Raw genomic sequence first — 19665 nt, 5'->3', positions numbered from 1 at the left:
CTGAAGGATTTTGTAAAATAGCTCACCAACATTTTCATGTATGATTAATGAGGATGATATAGAACGTGATGGGCCCTGCCATATGACGTGTTCCATACAGTATACATTTTCATTTTGATTCACAAATTGCAATCAACATCAATATGGGCTATTCATATCAGCCACGATGAACTTTAGTAGGGCCTAACTGTAGCAACTGTGGCTCGCCACAGAGTATCTTTGAAACTGATAAAGGGACACTTTGTCAAACAGGTTGACAGAGTGTTCAGGTTAACATTGTCAATCTGGTCCTAGGTCAGTGTTTTGAGGTTTAGTGTTTGTTTGGTAGTAGGGTTTGAGATGGGCGGGTTTACAGAGTTCTTAGTAGGGGGCGGGGTATTGCAGAGCTTCAGGCGTCTCTAAACTGAATTTATTCAGAAAACATGACCTGCAACAAATAGATATCGAACAATTCCGTGGAGTATGCCACTTAAACGTTTGGCCATTATTGAACAACTAATACGCGATTATTGTTCGTAAAGCGCAGCTGGTAAGTGACAAGTTTCTCTTCTTGCACTTTTTGTTACAGTAGTCATTGAATGCGTCATAGCGTGGGAACTTTAGTTTACTTACTGGGCAGTGGCCGCTATAAACACATATTTAGATAAATTGTTTACTTGTTTAAAATAATCATCATAGAGAAAACTACATTCAAAATCGAGTTATTTCATGTTAATGTAAATAAGAAGTTAAACCACCTGTTGTACCCTAAACTAAAGCATCAGTATAAACTTTTGAAAACTTTGCTCATCTTGCCCTGTTCCAATTAAAATAGCAGTGCAATTTTTTTTTTCACACAGTACTTCTATTAAGTCAATAGATATTAAAGAGGAATATGTTTGTATACAATTTATACATTGTAGAAATTACTTACAGTATTTAGAATTTGAAGAATTGTTGTATACTAAATGAATCTATTCAGCATTCCAAAATTATTTTTAATCAAACATGTTACACATTCTTTAATATCATATACCACATTCTGTAATATGAATAGATTAATTAATGTATTCAGTATGGAACAATTATTAAAACCATGCATGGCTAACTTTACCCAAGAGCAAATTCCTTGGAATAAAATGTCCACCTCTTTTCTCCTGGTTTTCCATGACTTGCTGTTATGTACATGGTATGAATGCATGAGATCTACATGTCATAACATGCTATAAGTAACTGATTTTCTTCCATAAATAATCTGTTTTAGGGATTTTGAATTATGAATTGCATAATATTTCTAAGGCTTAATAGCTCTCCCTGGAATATGAATAAACTCAATCTGTCATGAGTACAGTAATAATATCAAATCTGCCATGAATGTAACTCTTTTGTATTCCGTTTTTAATCTGGAATCAAGGCAGTGTCCTAATGTGCTCTCCTATAGTTGTCTTTTACAGGCCTGAATGGTGTATTGTGATAACAACACACCCCCAGGATGTAGAGAACCAGTCAGTGCACTGCACATGTAGATTATTCTCCTTTTTTTCTGTTCTCAATCTTTCCCTGGAAAGATCAAAGACAGGGCCTTGACATCCTAACCCACTCTCAGCACTGACCTTTGGTCTGAGGTGTATGGGGACCGTGGTGAGGGTAGTGCTCTAGTTATGGATCGCAGGGGAGCAGGGGGGAGAAATTGGCTCAGCAAGTGTTTCCTCCCTTGCAGAGAGTAACACAATGAGAGGAAAAGAGCTACAATCACACCTCACAGCCCTTGTGTTGTTGGATACATGTGATACTTGGTGTGAAAGAGGCTATTGTATTGTCTTCTGCTGTTTTCTGTCCTCCACAGTGCCTTTCCTTTTGGACAAGGGGCTAACTTGGTCTCATTGTTCTCCCTTCCCTTCAATGGCTGGAAAGTATGATGTTCTGTCCTCTGAGTATTAATAGAATCAGGAAGAGCCTGCTGCATCGCTTCTATATCAACATGCTGGTTCAATTCTGTAGAGCAGTAGGCAACACTCGTTTTCAGTTTGAAAGAGTGATTTATTGAAATTTCCTCGAAGGCCTTGCGGGCATGTCTGTGCATTTCATTACAAAGTGACATTATCTGCTGTTACCTTTGTTTCCTTATCATAGCCCTCCCATCCCTTTCACCATTTGTCCTGCTATTGTAACACCAGGCCATTCATGACATTCATCTATGCATTTGTTTGTTTGGGGGTGGAATAGGACATTATCAGCTGAGCCTACAGGTCTCTGATAAGAGACCATTGTCTATACAAACACATGGTGCCCACTGATGTCTGTGATGCTGTGTGTCTCTGCTGGCCTTCCTGTTAGCTGATACAGACCTGTTTCTTAGGGTCAAATGGCCCTATGCTCTGTCCTCAGCTTCAGACTACACACTACTTGTAATCTGGCAGATAATTCACAAATATATGTCTTTACTCAGAAGACACTCAGATACTTGAGTCAAAGAACTTGATCTCTACTTTATCTGTGTGTTATAATGTGAATACCCAATAGTATCAAGGTGGTCTAAATATTCAGTTACTTGTGTATATTTTTGACAAGTATAGTAGAAACAGTTGAACCTATCAGCACAGGTTCCTGTCTTCAGTGGTGTAGTGTCTCTCTTAATGCTGTGGTGTTAAGTGGGGTTGATGACAATGGCCCTGCTGTAAGTCTATTACCCTGCTCCTCCCATGGTACACTGTTACACCAACCAGGGCCCTCTACAGGGACTGCAAATCACAGTGTATTTTACAAGGATTGGCAGAGGTTGGTACAATAGATTCACAGATAGACAGACAGACAGACAGACAGACAGACAGACAGACACACACACACACACACACACACACACACACACACACACACACACACACACACACACACACACACACACACACACACACACACACACACACACACACACACACACACACACACACACACACACACACACATTCACTAGCAAAGACATTCAAGAAGGTTACTGTATAGGCTACAGCTACGCACAGTCATGGGATTTCCAGGTGTAGTGTGACATATCGTTGGAGTCTGTCACTAAGCTGTAATACCAGTTTTTTATTGTCAGGCCATTAGACCTGCTTACACCTTTATGTGCAGTAAATATTCATTCATACCATGTATATAATTATTCACTTATGCCTGTTAGTAACAGCCAATTACAGCGCATTAAGATGCCAGTTAGTCACCTGCTTGTTATGGTTTCGTATACAGTACCTGGTCATATTTGCCCTTCAAAAGAGTGTAGCAAATGTTGATTCACTGTTTTTCAAGTTCAGTGTGTTGATAAAGACTGGCCTCTCTTATGTTATTTTAGGGCAGTGCAGTGTCTCACTCCTTCATTTGGCAGGAAAAGGGAGAACCTAGTCAGTTGCACAACTGAATGCATTGAACCGCATTTAACCCAGCCCCTCTGAATCAGAGAGGTGCAGGGGGCTGCCTTATTCGGCATCATCGGTGCCCGGGGAGCAGTTGTTGTTGTTTTTGGGGGTTAACTGCCTTGCTCAAGGGCAGAATGGCGAACCATCAACCTTTTGGTTACTGGCCCAATGCTCTTAACTGCTAGGCAATCTGTGGTGGAGCTGAACAGTTAGGGTGCTCTCTGTGGAACCACTCTCTAGACACAGAGACCATTAAGTACAGAAAAAAGGAAAATTAGACCAGATGACATAATCAAATGTTGTGAGGCTTTAACTCTCATTAGCAGGCCATGGAGCAGTGAAACATTTGCTGACGTTATTAAATCTGATGGCATCTCATTTCAGACTAAACCAGATTATGCCCTTTTTTTACAGAGGTGGGCCTGATCCAGGGAGAGGGATTTATTATCTTGCTGCATTCCTGATGGAGTCGTACAGAGTCAATCAGCCGGCCCGCTCTTCCAGGCCTCACAATGGAGCTGGCTCCTATGGCCTCAGCATTAGGGTCCAGGGGATTGATGGACACCCGTACGTGGTGCTGAACAACCAGGACCGTGGGTCCAACTCCTATACAGATCCTAATAGTAATGGCTACAATGACACACAGGGCTCCTTTATTGACAACTACCATGAGTATGACTTCAAAGGAAGCAGGGAGGCTGTTTCTGACAGCCCCTTTGTTGAGTACAGGTCCCAGAAGCAGATGCAGTTTGGGGGCTCTCACAATGGAGTCACAGAGCAGGGGAAGAAGCCAGCGTCCACCCTGCTGAACTTCCAGAGGCACCCAGAGATCCTCAAGCCTTATGACCCAGAGAAAAACACCTTGAACCTGGACGGTAACCACAGCCTGTCTCCCCGGCCGATGTCCCTGGCGGAGACTGGGAGCACCTACCAGGGCTCTTCTCCCAGATCCACCTCCCCAGTAGTCGCCCATGCCAGGTCATCCAGTCTGGATCATAGGAGTCCTGCCCTGCAGAAGAGAACACAGCCTCAGCCCAAGCCCCAGCCCCAGCCAGCCCCCTCTAAGCCTCAAACCAAACTAGTCCAGTCTCAATCCAAGCCTCAAGCCCAGCTGGCTCAGCCACAGTCTAAGTCTCAGACCCAGGTGGCCCAGCCCCAGTCTAAACCCAAGTCTCAGCACCTGTCCAAACCCCAACCCCAGTCTCTGCCACAATCCAAACCCCAGTCTCCACCCCAGTCTCAGTCTCCACCCCAGCCCCAGCTGCCCCAACGTGTCCCCATACCCCAGCCCTATGCTGTGTCCAGCCCTACCAGTGAACAGACCAAGGCTTCCTGCCGGTCTGCCAGATCCATTAGCAGTGCCAACTCTAGCCTGAACCGCAGCCACCATGAGCCAGACGTCCTCCCCCTGCGCAGAGTTGACTCTAGCGGCCCCGTGCTGCAGTCCTCGTCCCGCTCCCGCCACTCCTCTACCTCCTCTACCGACCAGCTGGAGGCGCTGTACGCAGATACCATCAACCGCCACCAGAACCGACGCTACATCCCCTTCCAACCCGGCACAGGCCGAGACATTGACACAGGCTCCATCCCCGGCGTGGATGAGCTCATCGGCAAGTTTGACGGTAAGGATGGTGGTCACCAGCGACGGGGCAGGGCGGGCCGCAGGAACAGGATTAACCCAGAGGACAGGAAGCGCTCTAGGAGTGTGGACAGCGCCCTTCCCTTTAGCCTCCAGGGAGAGTCGGAATACATGGATGAGTTTAGCAAGAACCAGGGGAGGTCCACGGAGCACGTCCTCCGCCCCTCACAGCTGTATCTGCAGAAGGTGTCTGGGAGTAAAGACTCCTGGGTGACAGCGGTGGAGGGGAAGCCAAGTGCCAAAGCTACGGCCTGTGGTAGCAGTGCTCCAGCCTCCCCTCAGAGCATGACCTCTAAAGCAGCAGGCTCCATCCAGGGGTATAAGGCGGTGCTAAATCGCTCCTCTACGTTACCCCTGGACAGTACAGATGCTGAGGATGGTCAATCTTCACCAAGCACAAAGATTTTAACAAGTGTGGCTACAACCTCTCTATCCATGCCTTCCTCTAACTTGGGCAAGAAGCCTAGTGCAGATATGGATGTGCAGGTAAACAATACATTATTTATGATTACAGTTAGGTTAGTTGTTTAACAAATCATTCTCTATTACTACGTAGCTGCATGTGAAAGTATCTGTCAGAACTCTGATGGCTCTCTGTTTATTTCTTCTTGCATCCAGGTGACACCTGATCTTTTGAAAGGTCAGCAGGAGCTTTCACAACAAACACATGAAGAGACGGCAAAACAGATTTTGTTTAATTACCTCAAGGATGGGTGAGTTTTTACCTCACTGATGTAATGTTCCCGGTTCACTTTTTATCGCAGAACATTTTCCAGTTTGACAGAAATGTCTAATATATTCAAAGGGTATTAATGGCATTTTTTTTGTATGAATTGCTAATATATTAATACACTAGTAGGCAACATGATTTATTTTTTATTTTATTTCACCTTTATTTAACCAGGTAGGCTAGTTGAGAACAAGTTCTCATTTGCAACTGCGACCTGGCCAAGATAAAGCATAGCAATTCGACACATACAACAACACAGAGTTACACATGGAATAAACAAAACATACAGTCAATAATACAGTAGAAAAATAAGTCTATATTCAATGTGAGCAAATGAGGTGAGATAAGGGAGGTAAAGGCAAAAAAAGGCCATGGTGGCGAGGTAAATACAATATAGCAAGTAAAACACTGGAATGGTAGATTTGCAGTGGAAGAGCGTGCAAAGTAGAAATATAAATAATGGGGTGCAAAGGAGCAAAATAAATAAATAAATAAATACAGTAGGGGAAGCGGTAGTTGTTTGGGCTAAATTATAGATGGGCTATGTACAGGTGCAGTAATCTGTGAGCTGCTCTGACAGCTGGTGCTTAAAGCTAGTGAGGGAGATAAGTGTTTCCAGCTTCAGAGATTTTTGCAGTTAATTCCAGTCATTGGCAGCAGAGAACTGGAAGGAAAGACGACCAAAGGAGGAATTGGCTTTGGGGGTGACCAGTGAGATACACCTGCTGGAGCGTGTGCTACGAGTGGGTGCTGCTATGGTGACCAGTGAGCTGAGATAAGGCGGGGCTTTACCTAGCAGAGACTTGTAGATAACCTGTAGCCAGTGGGTTTGGCGACGAGTATGAAGCGAGGGCCAACCAACGAGAGCGTACAGGTTGCAATGGTGGGTAGTGTATGGGGCTTTGGTGACAAAACGGATGGCACTGTGATAGACTGCATCCAGTTTGTTGAGTAGAGTGTTGGAGGCTATTTTATAGATGACATCACCGAAGTCGAGGATCGGTAGGATGGTCAGTTTTATGAGGGTATGCTTGGCAGCATGAGTGAAGGATGCTTTGTTGCGATATAGGAAGCCGATTCTAGATTTAATTTTGGATTGGAGATGCTTAATGTGAGTCTGGAAGGAGAGTTTACAGTCTAACCAGACACCTAGGTATTTGTAGTTGTCCACTTATTCTAAGTCAGAGCCGTCCAGAGTAGTGATGCTGGGCGGGCGGGCAGGTGCGGGCAGTGATCGGTTGAATAGCATGCATTTAGTTTTACTTGCATTTAAGAGCAGTTGGAGGACACGGAAGGAGAGTTGTATGGCATTGAAGCTCGTCTGGAGGTTAGTTAACAAAGTGTCCAAAGAGGAGCCAGAAGTATACAGAATGGTGACGTCTGCGTAGAGGTGTATCAGAGAATCACCAGCAGCAAGAGCAACATCATTGATGTATACAGAGAAGAGAGTCGGCCCAAGGATTGAACCCTGTGGCACCCCCATAGAGACTGCCAGAGGTCCGGACAACAGGCCCTCCGATTTGACACACTGAACTCTATCAGAGAAGTAGTTGGTAAACCAGGCGAGGCAATCATTTGAGAAACCAAGGCTGTCGAGTCTGCCAATAAGAATGTGGCGATTGACAGAGTCGAAAGCCTTGGCCAGGTCGATGAATACGGCTGCGCAGTAATGTCTCTTATCGATGGCGGTTATGATGTCGTTTAGGACCTTGAGCATGGCTGAGGTGCACCCATGACCAGCTCTGAAACCAGATTGCATAGCGGAGAAGGTACGGTGGGATTCGGAATGATCGGTAATCTGTTTGTTAACATGGCTTTCGGAGACCTTAGAAAGACAGGGTAGGATAGATATAGGTCTGTAGCAGTTTGGGTCTAGAGTGTTACCCCCTTTGAAGAGGGGGATGACTGCGGCAGCTTTCCAATCTTTGGGAATCTCAGACGAAACGAAAGAGAGGTTGAACAGGCTAGTAATAGGGGTTGCAACAATTTCGGCAGATAATTTTAGAAAGAAAGGGTCCAGATTGTCTAGCCCGGCTGATTTGTAGGTGTCCAGATTTTGCTGCTCTTTCAGAACATCAGCTATCTGGATTTGGGTGAAGGACAAATGGTGGGGGCTTTGGCGGGTTGCTGTGGAGGGTGCCGGGCAGTTGACCGGGGTAGGGGTAGCCAGGTGGAAAGCATGGCCAGCCGAAGAGAAATGCTTATTGAAATTCTCAATTATAGTGGATTTATTGCTGGTGACAGTGTTTCCTAGCCTCAGAGCGGTGGACAGCTGGGAGGAGGTGCTCTTATTCTCCATGGACTTTACAGTGTCCCAGAACCTTTTTGAGTTAGTACTACAGGATGCAAATTTTTGTTTGAAAAGCTAGCCTTAGCTTTCCTAACTGCTTGTGTATATTGGTTCCTAACTTCCCTGAAAAGTTGCGTATCACGGGGTCTATTCGATGCTAATGCAGAACGCCACAGGATGTTTTTGTGCTGGTCAAGGGCAGACAGGTCTGGAGTGAACCAAGGACTATATCTATTCCTAGTTCTACTTTTTTTGAATGGGGCATGCTTATTTAAGATGGTGAGGAAGGCACTTTTAAAGAATAGCCAGGCATCATCTACTGACGGGATGAGGTCAATGTCATTCCAGGATACCCCGGCCAGGTCGATTAGAAAGGCCTGCTCGCAGAAGTGTTTTAGGGAGCGTTTGACAGTGATGAGGGGTGGTCGCTTGGTCGCAGACCCATTACGGATGCAGGCAATGAGGCAGTGATCGCTGAGATCTTGATTGAAAACAGCAGAGGTGTATTTGGAGGGCGAGTTAGTTAGGATGACATCTATGAGGGTGCCCGTGTTTACGGATTTGGAGTTGTACCTGGTAGTTTCATTGATAATTTGTGTGAGATTGAGGGCATCTATTTTAGATTGTAGGATGGCCGGGATGTTAAGCATGTCCCAGTTTAGGTCACCTAGTAGCACGAGCTCAGAAGATAGATGGGGGGCAATCAATTCACATATGGTATCGAAGGCACAGCTGGGGGCAGAGGGAGGTCTATAGCAAGCGGCAACAGTGAAACACTTGTTTCTGGAAAGGTGAATTTTTAGAAGTAGAAGCTCGAATTGTTTGGGTACAGACTTGGATAGTAATACAGAACTCTGCAGGCTATCTTTGCAGTAGATTGCAACACCGCCCCCTTTGGCAGTTCTATCTTGGCGGGAAATGTTCTCGTTGACGATGGAGATTTCAGGGTTTTTGGTGGTTTTCCTAAGCCAGGATTCAGACACGGCTAAGACATCCGGGTTGGCAGAGTGTGCTAAAGCAGTGAGTAAAACAAACTTAGGGAGTAGGCTTCTCATGTTAACATGCATGAAACCAAGGCTTTTACGGTTACAGAAGTCAACAAATGAGAGCACCTGGGGAGTGGGAGTGGGGCTAGGCACTGCAGGACCTGGATTAACCTCTACATCACCAGAGGAACAGAGGAGAAGTAGGATAAAGGTACGGCTAAATGCTATACGATGATGACGCCATGAGTACCACTTTCACTATGCAGCGGGCAGTAAACTGCACAGTCTAAACATAACATGTGCCAAGTTACACTCTTAAAGCTGCAATATGTAACTTTTTGGGCTACCCCACCAAATTCACATAGAAATTCACATAGAAACGCTGTCATTCTCATTGAAAGAAAGTCTATGAAACGGTAGATCTGTTCTATGTGCGTTATTTCTATGCTTCCCATTCTTAAGTTTTGTTTTTGCCTTTTTTACTTTTGGTTTTGTACACCAGCTTCAAACAGCTGAAAATACAATATTTTTGGTTATGGAAAAAAAAATCACAGTGGTTTAGATGGTACAATGATTCTATACGTGCTTCTTTTGCCACATAAACTGAAATTAAGCAAACTATTAAACATTTTGCAAACAGGAAATGGAGGAACGATTTCTGCATAGTGCATCTTTAAGTAAAGCATAATTTGAAAAACAAAATGCCACATGGGAGCACTTAACTGTTTTTTATCTGAGTCTGACTGTTTGTGATAAAAGTGAAGGAATTTATACTCCCATTCAGTCTCCACCTCCATATCTAAGCTGTGGTCGATGCAGCTGCTTAGTGGTGTTCGTTCCTCTTCCCATTTCTCTCTCTCCCTCTCTACTGAGGAATGTAGGGTATCAACCCTGCTCTGCTTATCACCTGATTCTTGATGTTCACCTTTCACCCCACGTTATAAATACCATCACTTACAGTAGGGGGAAATGGAGGAGTTATCGGTGGGAAGCATCTCAGATTAGTATCTCTATGGTGTACTTCTTGGTTTAGATAGATGAACTGGTAAGGGTGATACATGATGGTTTATATTATTAAATAGTAAGATGAGGTGCTAGACAGTTTTGTTGTTGTTCAGTACCAAGCTACACCAGCTAAAGCTATAGCGTAGCTGGTTTCACTCTCTGAAAGTTTTATAGCTAGACTAGGTTAAAAGGCTTTTGGGGGGGGGGGGGGTTACAAAGCTTAAACCAAGTATGTTCGTCAAGAAGCCAAGTCTGAAAGTCCAGTGCATATATCCAATAGGATAACATGTAAATCACAGCATCAGTAAAGCTGGATCTTGGAGTTCCTATCCAATCCCAGTCAAGTTCTGTGTCTCTCACAGAGCATTCTGTCATGGTTCGACTGTACATTTGTGTCCATAGTTTTAGAAGATTTGCATTTTAAATCCTAAACATCTAAAATGCCTTAGTTCCTAAGTGTCTACATTCCATGTGTGCTCCAGGCTTGGTCGATGCCCAGCAAGTTCAGGAAACTGCTTTGGATGTGTCAGGTCACAGGTCAGGAGTCAGAAGTCAATGGAAAGGAACACAGATGGAAGTGGTGTGCTGAGTCATCAAAGAAAGGACAAACATTCACCAGCTGAAGTTATTAAACTTTTATGAAGGAGGGGGGCTAGAACTCCCCTGTCAGGTAGTGGAATGGAATGGAACCTTAGAACCTTCCCCGGGTTGTGGCAACCCAATGTTCTGTTCATTTTCTGTCCAATATAGGAAGAAAGAGGGTGCACCCTGCATACAGCCCAGTTGTATAGCATGGCCAGGGATGGAGGGAGACACATTCCCCTGAATGTGCCTCCTAATGGATGGCTGTAATGAGGTTGAGCAGGTCGCGAGGTGACACATCAAAGCAGTTGGCCCCCGGCAGAGCAGGAACCAGAACAGTCTGGGATTAGACCCTGATCTGATCCACCTACCACACACAGAGACCCCTCTTTACCCTCAGATCAGTCGAGTGTTGGAGTGCACCTGTGTTCTGACTGTGTGTGTGTGTGTGTGTGTGTGTGTGTGTGTGTGTGTGTGTGTGTGTGTGTGTGTGTGTGTGTGTGTGTGTGTGTGTGTGTGTGTGTGTGTCCGCAGGAGCACTGATAACGAGGACACCACCAAGAGGAAGGTCAACCTGGTGTTTGAGAAGATCCAGACATTAAAGTCACGGGCAGCGGGGAGCGACAACAAAGTGAGGCATTGTTGTGGAGTTGTTGTAATTAAACTCAACAAACAGCTAAATCTGTGAGCCTCTTATCTTAGCCTTAGGCCAGAAGCTTTCGCTTAGTGAGCAGCATACAAGCCACAAGGCTGTGTTGACCTAGCATTGACAACAGCCACTGTGGTTACCACCTCCAACAGTGGAGGCTGATGGGAGGAGCTATAGGAGGACGGGCTCATTGTAATGGCTGGAATGGAAAAAATGGAACGGTATCACACACATGTTTAACTCCGTTCCATATATTTCATTCCAACCATTACAATGAGCCATTCCTCCAATAGCTCCTCCCACCAGCCTCCACTGACTGCCATGTGTAAACCAGTGCAGTATGGAGAGAAACTAGTCACCACCCTTCCTTTTGTTCATTGAGATCTGCCATGAACCGAAGCAACCGACATGTTTTTGTATTGTACGAAAACGCTATCATGCAAATATACTGTGAGTGATTTTGAAAAGGGAAATGGAGTCAAATATAACTCCTGTCTCTGTTCCCCCTCCCAGTCTCCTGACATAGCTACCCAAGCCAAAGCCCTAGAGGAACAGAGGGTGGCGCTGGAGAAGGATGTTGTTGAACTGAAAAAGCAGCTGGAGGAGCAAACCAAGGTAATACTATGGTGCAATGTCATACATGTTGAATCTAGCTGCTATCTTAAATGTCTGTGCAGGACATGAGAATCCCTGGCCCCTGCCTCTTAAGACACAATAATCCTATTGGTGCTAATAGCTAACTTAAGCAGACCAGTAGACATCACAGCCACTGAGTTTATTGGTTAGATAGTACGTTGTCAAAACTGTAATTCAGATACTATACTATGAACGCCATGCATTTCATATTTATTTGGTGTGGTGAGAGGAATGGTGTTTTATTAAAGTGTGTGTGTGTGTCCTTGCGTGTTAAAGAAGCAGATGGGTCTGACTGAGGCCAATGAAAAGGCCAGAGCGGGGGTGAAGGACCTGCAGACGGAGCTGGAAAGGAGCCAGGAGGAATGCTCCCGACTGAGGGACAAACTGGCCAAAACAGAGGCTGAGCTCCGCACCACACTGGAGGAGTAAGTGACTGACCACCAGACCAGGGCATACACTGTGAGGCAAGGAGTGACAGGTCGACAAAGCCCGGCTTAAGAAACCAGCACAATGGGGATAATCCTCAGATGTACAACTCTTATTGGGAAAAAGTTGTTTTATCTATACCTTTTATTGTTTTTGTGGAGGAGAAAGTTGTAGTTTGTTTTCTGTGGTCACAGGGGGATTATATGTTCTAATGTGTTCCTTGGGCTTGCAGTCTCTTTTCGGCCATTAGAGTTTCTGTCTTTGTCTGAACATAATGGCCTCCTATAGTTCTCCTTCCCCTCTGACATTTTGTGTTAATATACACTGCAGAGTCCCACACCAAAGCCTCACAAAGTGATGAGTGTATATCATCATGGCTTAAATGTCTGTTGATGTTGGACTAATCTGTTAAACCTGGGGATGGATTTGTTGATCCTGATCATGGACAATCACAATAGAGACTGGCCGTCCTGGCGGATGGCAGCTGAAAGTGGAGGCCCTGTGGAGCCAGACTCCCCTGTAATCTAATGACATAGAGACGTCTATGTCATGGACTCCATAGAAATAAGAGACAGAGACAGAGAGGGGCCCGCCTTATAAAGAAAGAATCACTCAACTACTCTCAGCCATTGTATAATTGATTCCATTTTTCAAGAATGGATTCTCTCATTTGAAGAAGGTTCATGTCAGTATGTGGGAATAAGTACACTGAGCTGGGGAATAAGTAGTGTTCAATCTACTTACTCTACATTGGCATGCAGGACTCCCTGTCACTAAACAGACACTCTCTGTGTTGGTGTCACGACTTCTGCCGAAGTCGGTTCCTCTCCTTGTTCGGGCGGTGTTCGGCGGTCAACGTCACCGGTCTTCTAGCCATCGCCGATCCATTTTTCATTTTCCATTTGTTTTGTCTTGTTTTCTCACACACCTGGTTTTCATTCCCTCATTACGTGTCTGTTCCCCCCATGTCTTTGTGCGGAATTGTTTGTTGTAAGTGCTTGTGCACATTGTTGTCTGGTGCGCGACGGGTATTGTACCCATACGTTGTATTTCTGGATGCCGGTGGTTTTGTATATTGAACTGCTCCGATTATTACCCAGTTCTGCTCTCCTGCGCCTGACTTCTCTGCCACCAGTTACGCACCCCTTACAGTTGGAGTGGGCAGGTGGTGTGACTGTGATGTGATTGGTAGATCAGTGCCCGGGTGCTCATCATAGCCCCTGTTAGCAGGTGGTATCGTTCCATTGTGTGAAGCAGGGTGCAGGTGTTCAGGTGATGGTGTGTGTGTTGTGACTGTATGCTGCTCTGTGTGGTCTGGCAGGCTGTTCCAGGTGAAGATGGAGAGGGAGCAGTACCAGACGGAGATCAGGGACCTGCAGGACCAGCTGTCAGAGATGCACGACGAGCTGGATGGCGCCAAGACGGCGGTGGCCGACAGAGAGAAGGATGCCATGATGGAGGTAATACACAGGCCAGGTCCCACAGCTCTCAGAGGAGAGAGCGTTGCCATAGAGGAGCTTAGCGGCCTGCATGGAAAGGGCTTTGCGGTCCCATAATAACCACCACATCAATACCATTGTAGTGCCAGTGTTGGTAATGTGTAAACATGTTATTCTTCCTGGCACATTTGCTGAAGCAGAATTTCTCAGGCAATAATGGCAGTGCTGGAGATTTATGTGCACGTCACCTGTTGAGGTAGCAGTTAATCTCAGAGTGAGATTTTAGCGAGACACTGTCACCACTTCCTCCTCTCCTGCTGTGTAGGACCTGATGCAAATGAAGCTGGACTTACAGGAGGTGCTGCTGGTCAAGGAGGAGCAGGAGGAGGTGCTGAGGAGGAGGGAGAGGGAGCTGACTGCCCTGAAGGGAGCACTGAAGGCGGAGGTGGCCACACACGACCAGGAGGTGGATAAACTGAGGGAGCAGTATGAGAAGGAGATCCGCAAGCTGCAGACGTCTCTGGAGAAGGCCAAACAGGTAACTGATGTTCCCCAGCCACCCATGGCCTAAGGTTGTCAGAACGTTGTATCATGGTCCCCTGGAGGTTTTGTCTAGTTCCCAGTTAGTCCCGGTGACGTCCCCGAGGATGTTTTTAGGACATTCTTGGGATGTTGTGTCATGGTGCCTTGGAGGATTTGTCTAGTTCCTGGTTGGTCCGGGGACGTCCCTGAGGACGTTTTAGGTCGTTCTTGGGACGTTGTGTCATGGTGCCTTGGTTGCAAAGAAACATTCTCCTTCACCTCAAAAAACATTTTACCCAGGGCACACACACCCTACTTAAATTACACATCACCCCTTGTTACTGTTGCCAATGGGCTTGGCAACAGTAACAAGGGGTGATGTGTAATTTAAGTAGGGTGCGTGTGCCCTGGGTAAAATGTTTGGTTGGCCCTGATTGGTTGACCACTGATCCAGTCACAACGCTTTGTCTTTTTTTTAATACATTTTTTAGGGGGTGCGTGTCTTTGTCTTTTGGCAATGCTTGGGACACCCACACCACAAACATAGCTTTTAACATACAGTGTTACATATTTGACATACATGATTACATTGTGTATGTTTATTCATACAGTAATTATTGCTTAACATGTCCTCACCTGGGATTTGAACTCACAACATCTTAGTTCATGGAATTCCAATCTTCCTGCTACGCCACCATGTCTGTATCAGTAACTGATTTCACCTGTAGCAGGCCTATTCCTACACCTTGCACTTCAAAGTAAATCTCAGCTCTATTAAAAACACATAGTGATTCAGGAGTAACATTAAAACAGAATAATATGCCCCCCCAACATTAGACAAATATAATGCAAACCCAAACTCAAATTGCTGAATTTAGTAAACGAAATCAATGAGAGAATAGTCAGAGGAACTGATAACTAAAAGAGCAGTGTAGATGGCACTCTTTCGCTAAGTGCAGAGATGTATTGTAGGTAATGAATGTGTCAGGGACTTTTAAAATCTACAGACTTTGTGGCACAGCAGAAAGATCAGCATACCCAAATTCGGAGTTCAAATTCCATGTGGGGTCATTTTAAAATGTGATCATGTCAAATGTGATCATATTGTTATTCATTAAAGATTTGTACACTATTAGCTGAACAGCGTACCACTTACCTTAAAACCCTCATACCATTTCATTACTTTACTTATAATGGTTTGGGACATGTGGGACCATCACGTGACAAAACTCTCCAGGGGACCATGACACAATATCCCAAGAACCTTCAGGGTACCATAACACAACGTCACAAGAATGCCCTAAAAATGTCCCCGTTACAAACCGGGAACTAGACAAAACCTCCAGGGGACCATGACACAACATCCCAAGAATGTTCAGGAAACCTTCAGTGGACCATGACACAATGTCCCAAGAACATCCTAAAAACGTCCCTGGGACAAACCTTCAGCGGACCATGACACAGCGTCACAGCCACCCAAAGACGTCCCTGTTACAAACTGGGAACTAGACAAAACCTCCAGGGGACCATGACACAACGTCCCAAGAACATCCTAAAAACATCCCCGGGACAAACCGGGAACTATGAAATGGTCCCCGAGAGAACGTTCCCTTGGGTACATCACGCAACATTTTTAGAACATTCTTAGACCGTCAGTGGGATAACGTTGTGTCGAAACCCTTTCGGGATTTAATGGGCACGTCGCCAAATGTCCTTAAGACGTCACCTGTTTGCTGGGTGTATTGATGTTAATGGGAGATTTGGGCAAACCCTAGAGTATGGCATCACGTGCATTTTGTGTAGTAAAGGGTTTGTTTAGAAGGTTTGTTTGGGATTGTATTTGTTGACATATGTTCGGCATCAGTAGATATTCGATAGCTTTGAAGTGAAATTACCAGGAACTTTCGACCAGCTTCAAAGTTGTGCCTCAAAATTAAGTTCAATTTTAGTAACTAACACAATACGACCGTTTTATTTCGAACAAAAACTCTTTAAGTTGTTTTTGTTATGACTACTGTGTATTGGAATTGGAAAAATAAGATTACGCCCCATCATTGTCTACCAGCTGTTAAGATATTTCATTTGTTTGGAACAAGTAAATAATGAATGCTATCCAAAGGCCATTGAAATTGTATAACTTTTGTGTTCCATTGTTTATTTACTGAGGAAATGAAACCCTCATTATGTGTTATTATAAGGAAATCAGGCTTTTGTGTTTATTGAGATTAAAATGTTACATTTAATTTTTAATTTTTTTATTTCACCTTTATTTAACCAGGTAGGCAAGTTGAGAACAGGTTCTAATTTACAACTGCGACCTGGCCAAGATAAAGCAAAGCAGTTCGACACATATAACAACACAGAGTTACACCTGGAGTAAAACAAACAAACAGTAGAAAAATAAGTCTATATACAATATGAGCAAATGAGGTGAGATAAGGGAGGTAAAGGCAATAAATAGGCCATGTTGGCGAGGTAAATACAATATAGCAATTAAAACACTGGAATGGTAGATTTGACAGTAGATGAGTGTGCAAAGTAGAAATAATGGGGTGCAAAGGAGCTAAATAAATACATTAGGGGAAGCGGTAGTTGTTTGGGCTAATTATAGATGGGCTATGTACAGGTGCAGTGATCTGTGAGCTGCTCTGACAGCTGGTGCTTAAAGCTAGTGAGGGAGATAAGTGTTTCCAGTTCCAGAGATTTTTGTAGTTAGTTCCAGTCATTGGCAGCAGAGAACTGGAAGGAGAGGCGGCCAAAGGAGGAATTGGCTTTGGGGGTGACTAGTGAGATATACCTGCTGGAACGCGTGCTATGGGTGGGTGCAGCTATGGTGACCAGCGAGCTGAGACAAGGCGGGACTTTACCTAGAGGGTCTTGTAGATGACCTGGAGCCAGTGGGTTTGGCGACGAGTATGAAGCGAGGGCCAGCCAACGAAAGCGTACAGGTCGCAGTGGTGGTTAGTATATGGGGCTTTGGTGACCAAACGGATGGCACTGTGATAGACTGCATCCAATTTGTTGAGCAGGGTGTTGGAGGCTATTTTGTAAATGACATCGCCAAAGTCGAGGATCGGTAAGATGGTCAGTTTTACGAGGGTATGTTTGGCAGCATGAGTGAAGGATGCTTTGTTGCGAAATAGGAAGCCAATTCTAGATTTAACTTTGGATTTGAGATGTTTTATGTGAGTCTGGAAGGAGAGTTTACAGTCTAACCAGACACCTAGGTATTTGTAGTTGTCCACATATTCTAAGTCTGTGCCGTCCAGAGTAGTGATGCTGGACGGGCGGGCAGGTGCAGGCAGCGATCGGTTGAAGATACATACAGAAAGTATACATACAGTATGCATACTTGAATGAATGTCTGGAATGTCCTCTAAGAGTTAGTGAATCATTAATTGCATGGTGACAGTGTTAGAGAATGTCATAGTTCTATACATGAACTGCTCTACTCCTCTCTCTTCTTGCACTTGCCTAACTGCATTTCACTGCACAGACTTTAATAACAACCCCAGCTGAAGGCTGAAAAACAAGTCTGAAAACGGTTAAACTGTGCTGGGCAAAACACTCCCTTCTCTGTAGTTCAGCTGAACCAACCAAGATAAAAAGACTCAGCTATCTGACAGTTAAACCAACTTGTCATCACTTTTCATGGGAACTTATTGGACTCTGTTTACCCTAGATGACATATAGTGTCATTAAAACGCTTTAGGAAGTATTTCATGATGTTGAGGTGTTGTTTTGCTGTAAACATATTTTACTGGGTGGCTCAACAGGAAGAAAAATAGGACCAAACAAGGCCTTTTAAAGACTTGGGAAAGGGGATGGGGAGAGGGAAATGGACTAGTGAAGAGAAGACAGGGTAGGGAAGTGGTAGAGAGGGCAGTGAGGTAAGAGCATAAATAGGGCTAATGGAGGAGAGAGGCATAAGAGGACCACACTGACAAGGCTAGAGGAGCATTGAGCATAGGTGTTGCCTGGCTCACATGCTTCCTGTTTGTGTCAGGGCCTGGAAGTCCTCTCCTTGTCCCGAGCTTCCTCCTGCTGTGGTGGGGGTCTACACAGCAGCCAGCCCCTTCTGAGATAATTTTCTTGCTTGAAAAAAGGTACTTCCATTTCTGGGGAAGATTTTGTCATCAAGAATTCGTCACCAATGCTTTATAAACAAGTGACAAGATTGTGAGATTCAAGATTCTGACCTTATTGTTACTCAGTATTCAGACAGTTTGGCTGCTATCAGTTTATCTTCAGTAATTTGGGCCTTTCCCTTAAAGTACCAATCCATTGTTAGGTTGTCACACACAAAAACTATTTATAGCGGTTACAGCCTACTGTACTTTTATCCACCAGGCATTGGCAGGATTGAAAGTAATAATCATTTCTGCATGTGTGAGTGAGCAATCGCACAGCCTGCTGAATTACTTAGTATAAAGTGTGCGCGGTCAAGCATTCATCTGTCCTGTCTCCCATTGAAATGCTGCTCCTCTCTCCTTCGGCCATGAAATGTGCATTGATAGGGCTGCCCCATGCAGAGAATAATGCTGGAAACTGGAGCGCTAAATCGTTCCCGTTGCCCGTTAATTGCAGTGGCAAGCCGTCACTAATCTAATGAGCTGTAGTTCATGGGTTGTGCAGTGTTCCTCACTGTTCCTCCTCTCTCTCTGTTCATCCATTGAAAGGGCAGGGGTAATTGTGGACCTCAGTAGATGAATGATGAGTTTGTTTCACACAATAATAGCAGCAGGGGTTTGGGATATGGTTGGGATATGCTGAATAAAGTGGGTCAGAGCAGTTATGAAGTGGACATCTCCCTGAAAATATGTGTGTTTGTTTTGTGTCATTGCATTTTAGGTTTACATTTACATTTTAGTCATTTAGCAGACGCTCTTATCCAGAGCGACTTACAGTAGAGTGCATACATTTTATTACATTTTTTACATACTGAGACAAGGATATCCCTACCGGCCAAACCCTCCCTAACCCGGACGACGCTATGCCAATTGTGCGTCGCCCCACGGACCTCCCGGTTGCGGCCGGCTGCGACAGAGCCTGGGCGCGAACCCAGCCCAGCCTGGGCGCGAACCCAGAGACTCTGGTGGCGCAGCTAGCACTGCGATGCAGTGCCCTAGACCACTGCGCCACCCGGGAGATTTTAGGTTCAATTGTATTTTTATTTAGTTGTAGCATGGGCCATTTTTCAGATGTTAATCTATAGAGGTAGAAACTATAGAGGTCAAACAACAATATTCATAGAGTAGATCAGTTCTGTGGAAGTCAGGTTTTTCACAACAGTGATACTTGAGGGAATGTGAAAAATGTGTACAGATAAGGTGCAGTGAGCAGAGAGAAGGGTGTGTCAGAGAATGTTCCTG

At 44.9% G+C, this 19665-nt stretch overlaps 1 protein-coding gene across 1 annotated transcript in view; it reads left to right on the top strand.

Moving 5' to 3' along the window:
- Nucleotides 1–393: 393 nt before the first annotated feature.
- Nucleotides 394–19665, top strand: part of LOC120047292 (cingulin-like protein 1) — a 40949-nt gene continuing 21677 nt past the window's right edge. Inside the window, exons 1-8 of the mRNA XM_038992820.1 lie at nt 394–529; nt 3804–5514; nt 5647–5741; nt 11156–11252; nt 11784–11885; nt 12183–12331; nt 13654–13792; nt 14097–14309. Coding sequence (XP_038848748.1) covers nt 3853–5514; nt 5647–5741; nt 11156–11252; nt 11784–11885; nt 12183–12331; nt 13654–13792; nt 14097–14309 — 2457 coding nt within the window. The 5' untranslated portion in view covers nt 394–529; nt 3804–3852. The remainder of the gene's footprint in view (nt 530–3803; nt 5515–5646; nt 5742–11155; nt 11253–11783; nt 11886–12182; nt 12332–13653; nt 13793–14096; nt 14310–19665) is intronic.

The sequence above is a fragment of the Salvelinus namaycush genome, chromosome 1 (assembly GCF_016432855.1).
Source record: "Salvelinus namaycush isolate Seneca chromosome 1, SaNama_1.0, whole genome shotgun sequence".
Taxonomy (NCBI): domain Eukaryota; kingdom Metazoa; phylum Chordata; class Actinopteri; order Salmoniformes; family Salmonidae; genus Salvelinus; species Salvelinus namaycush.
The sequence above is the reverse complement of the archived record's forward strand: the minus strand, read 5'-3'. Positions and strand labels throughout refer to the sequence as shown.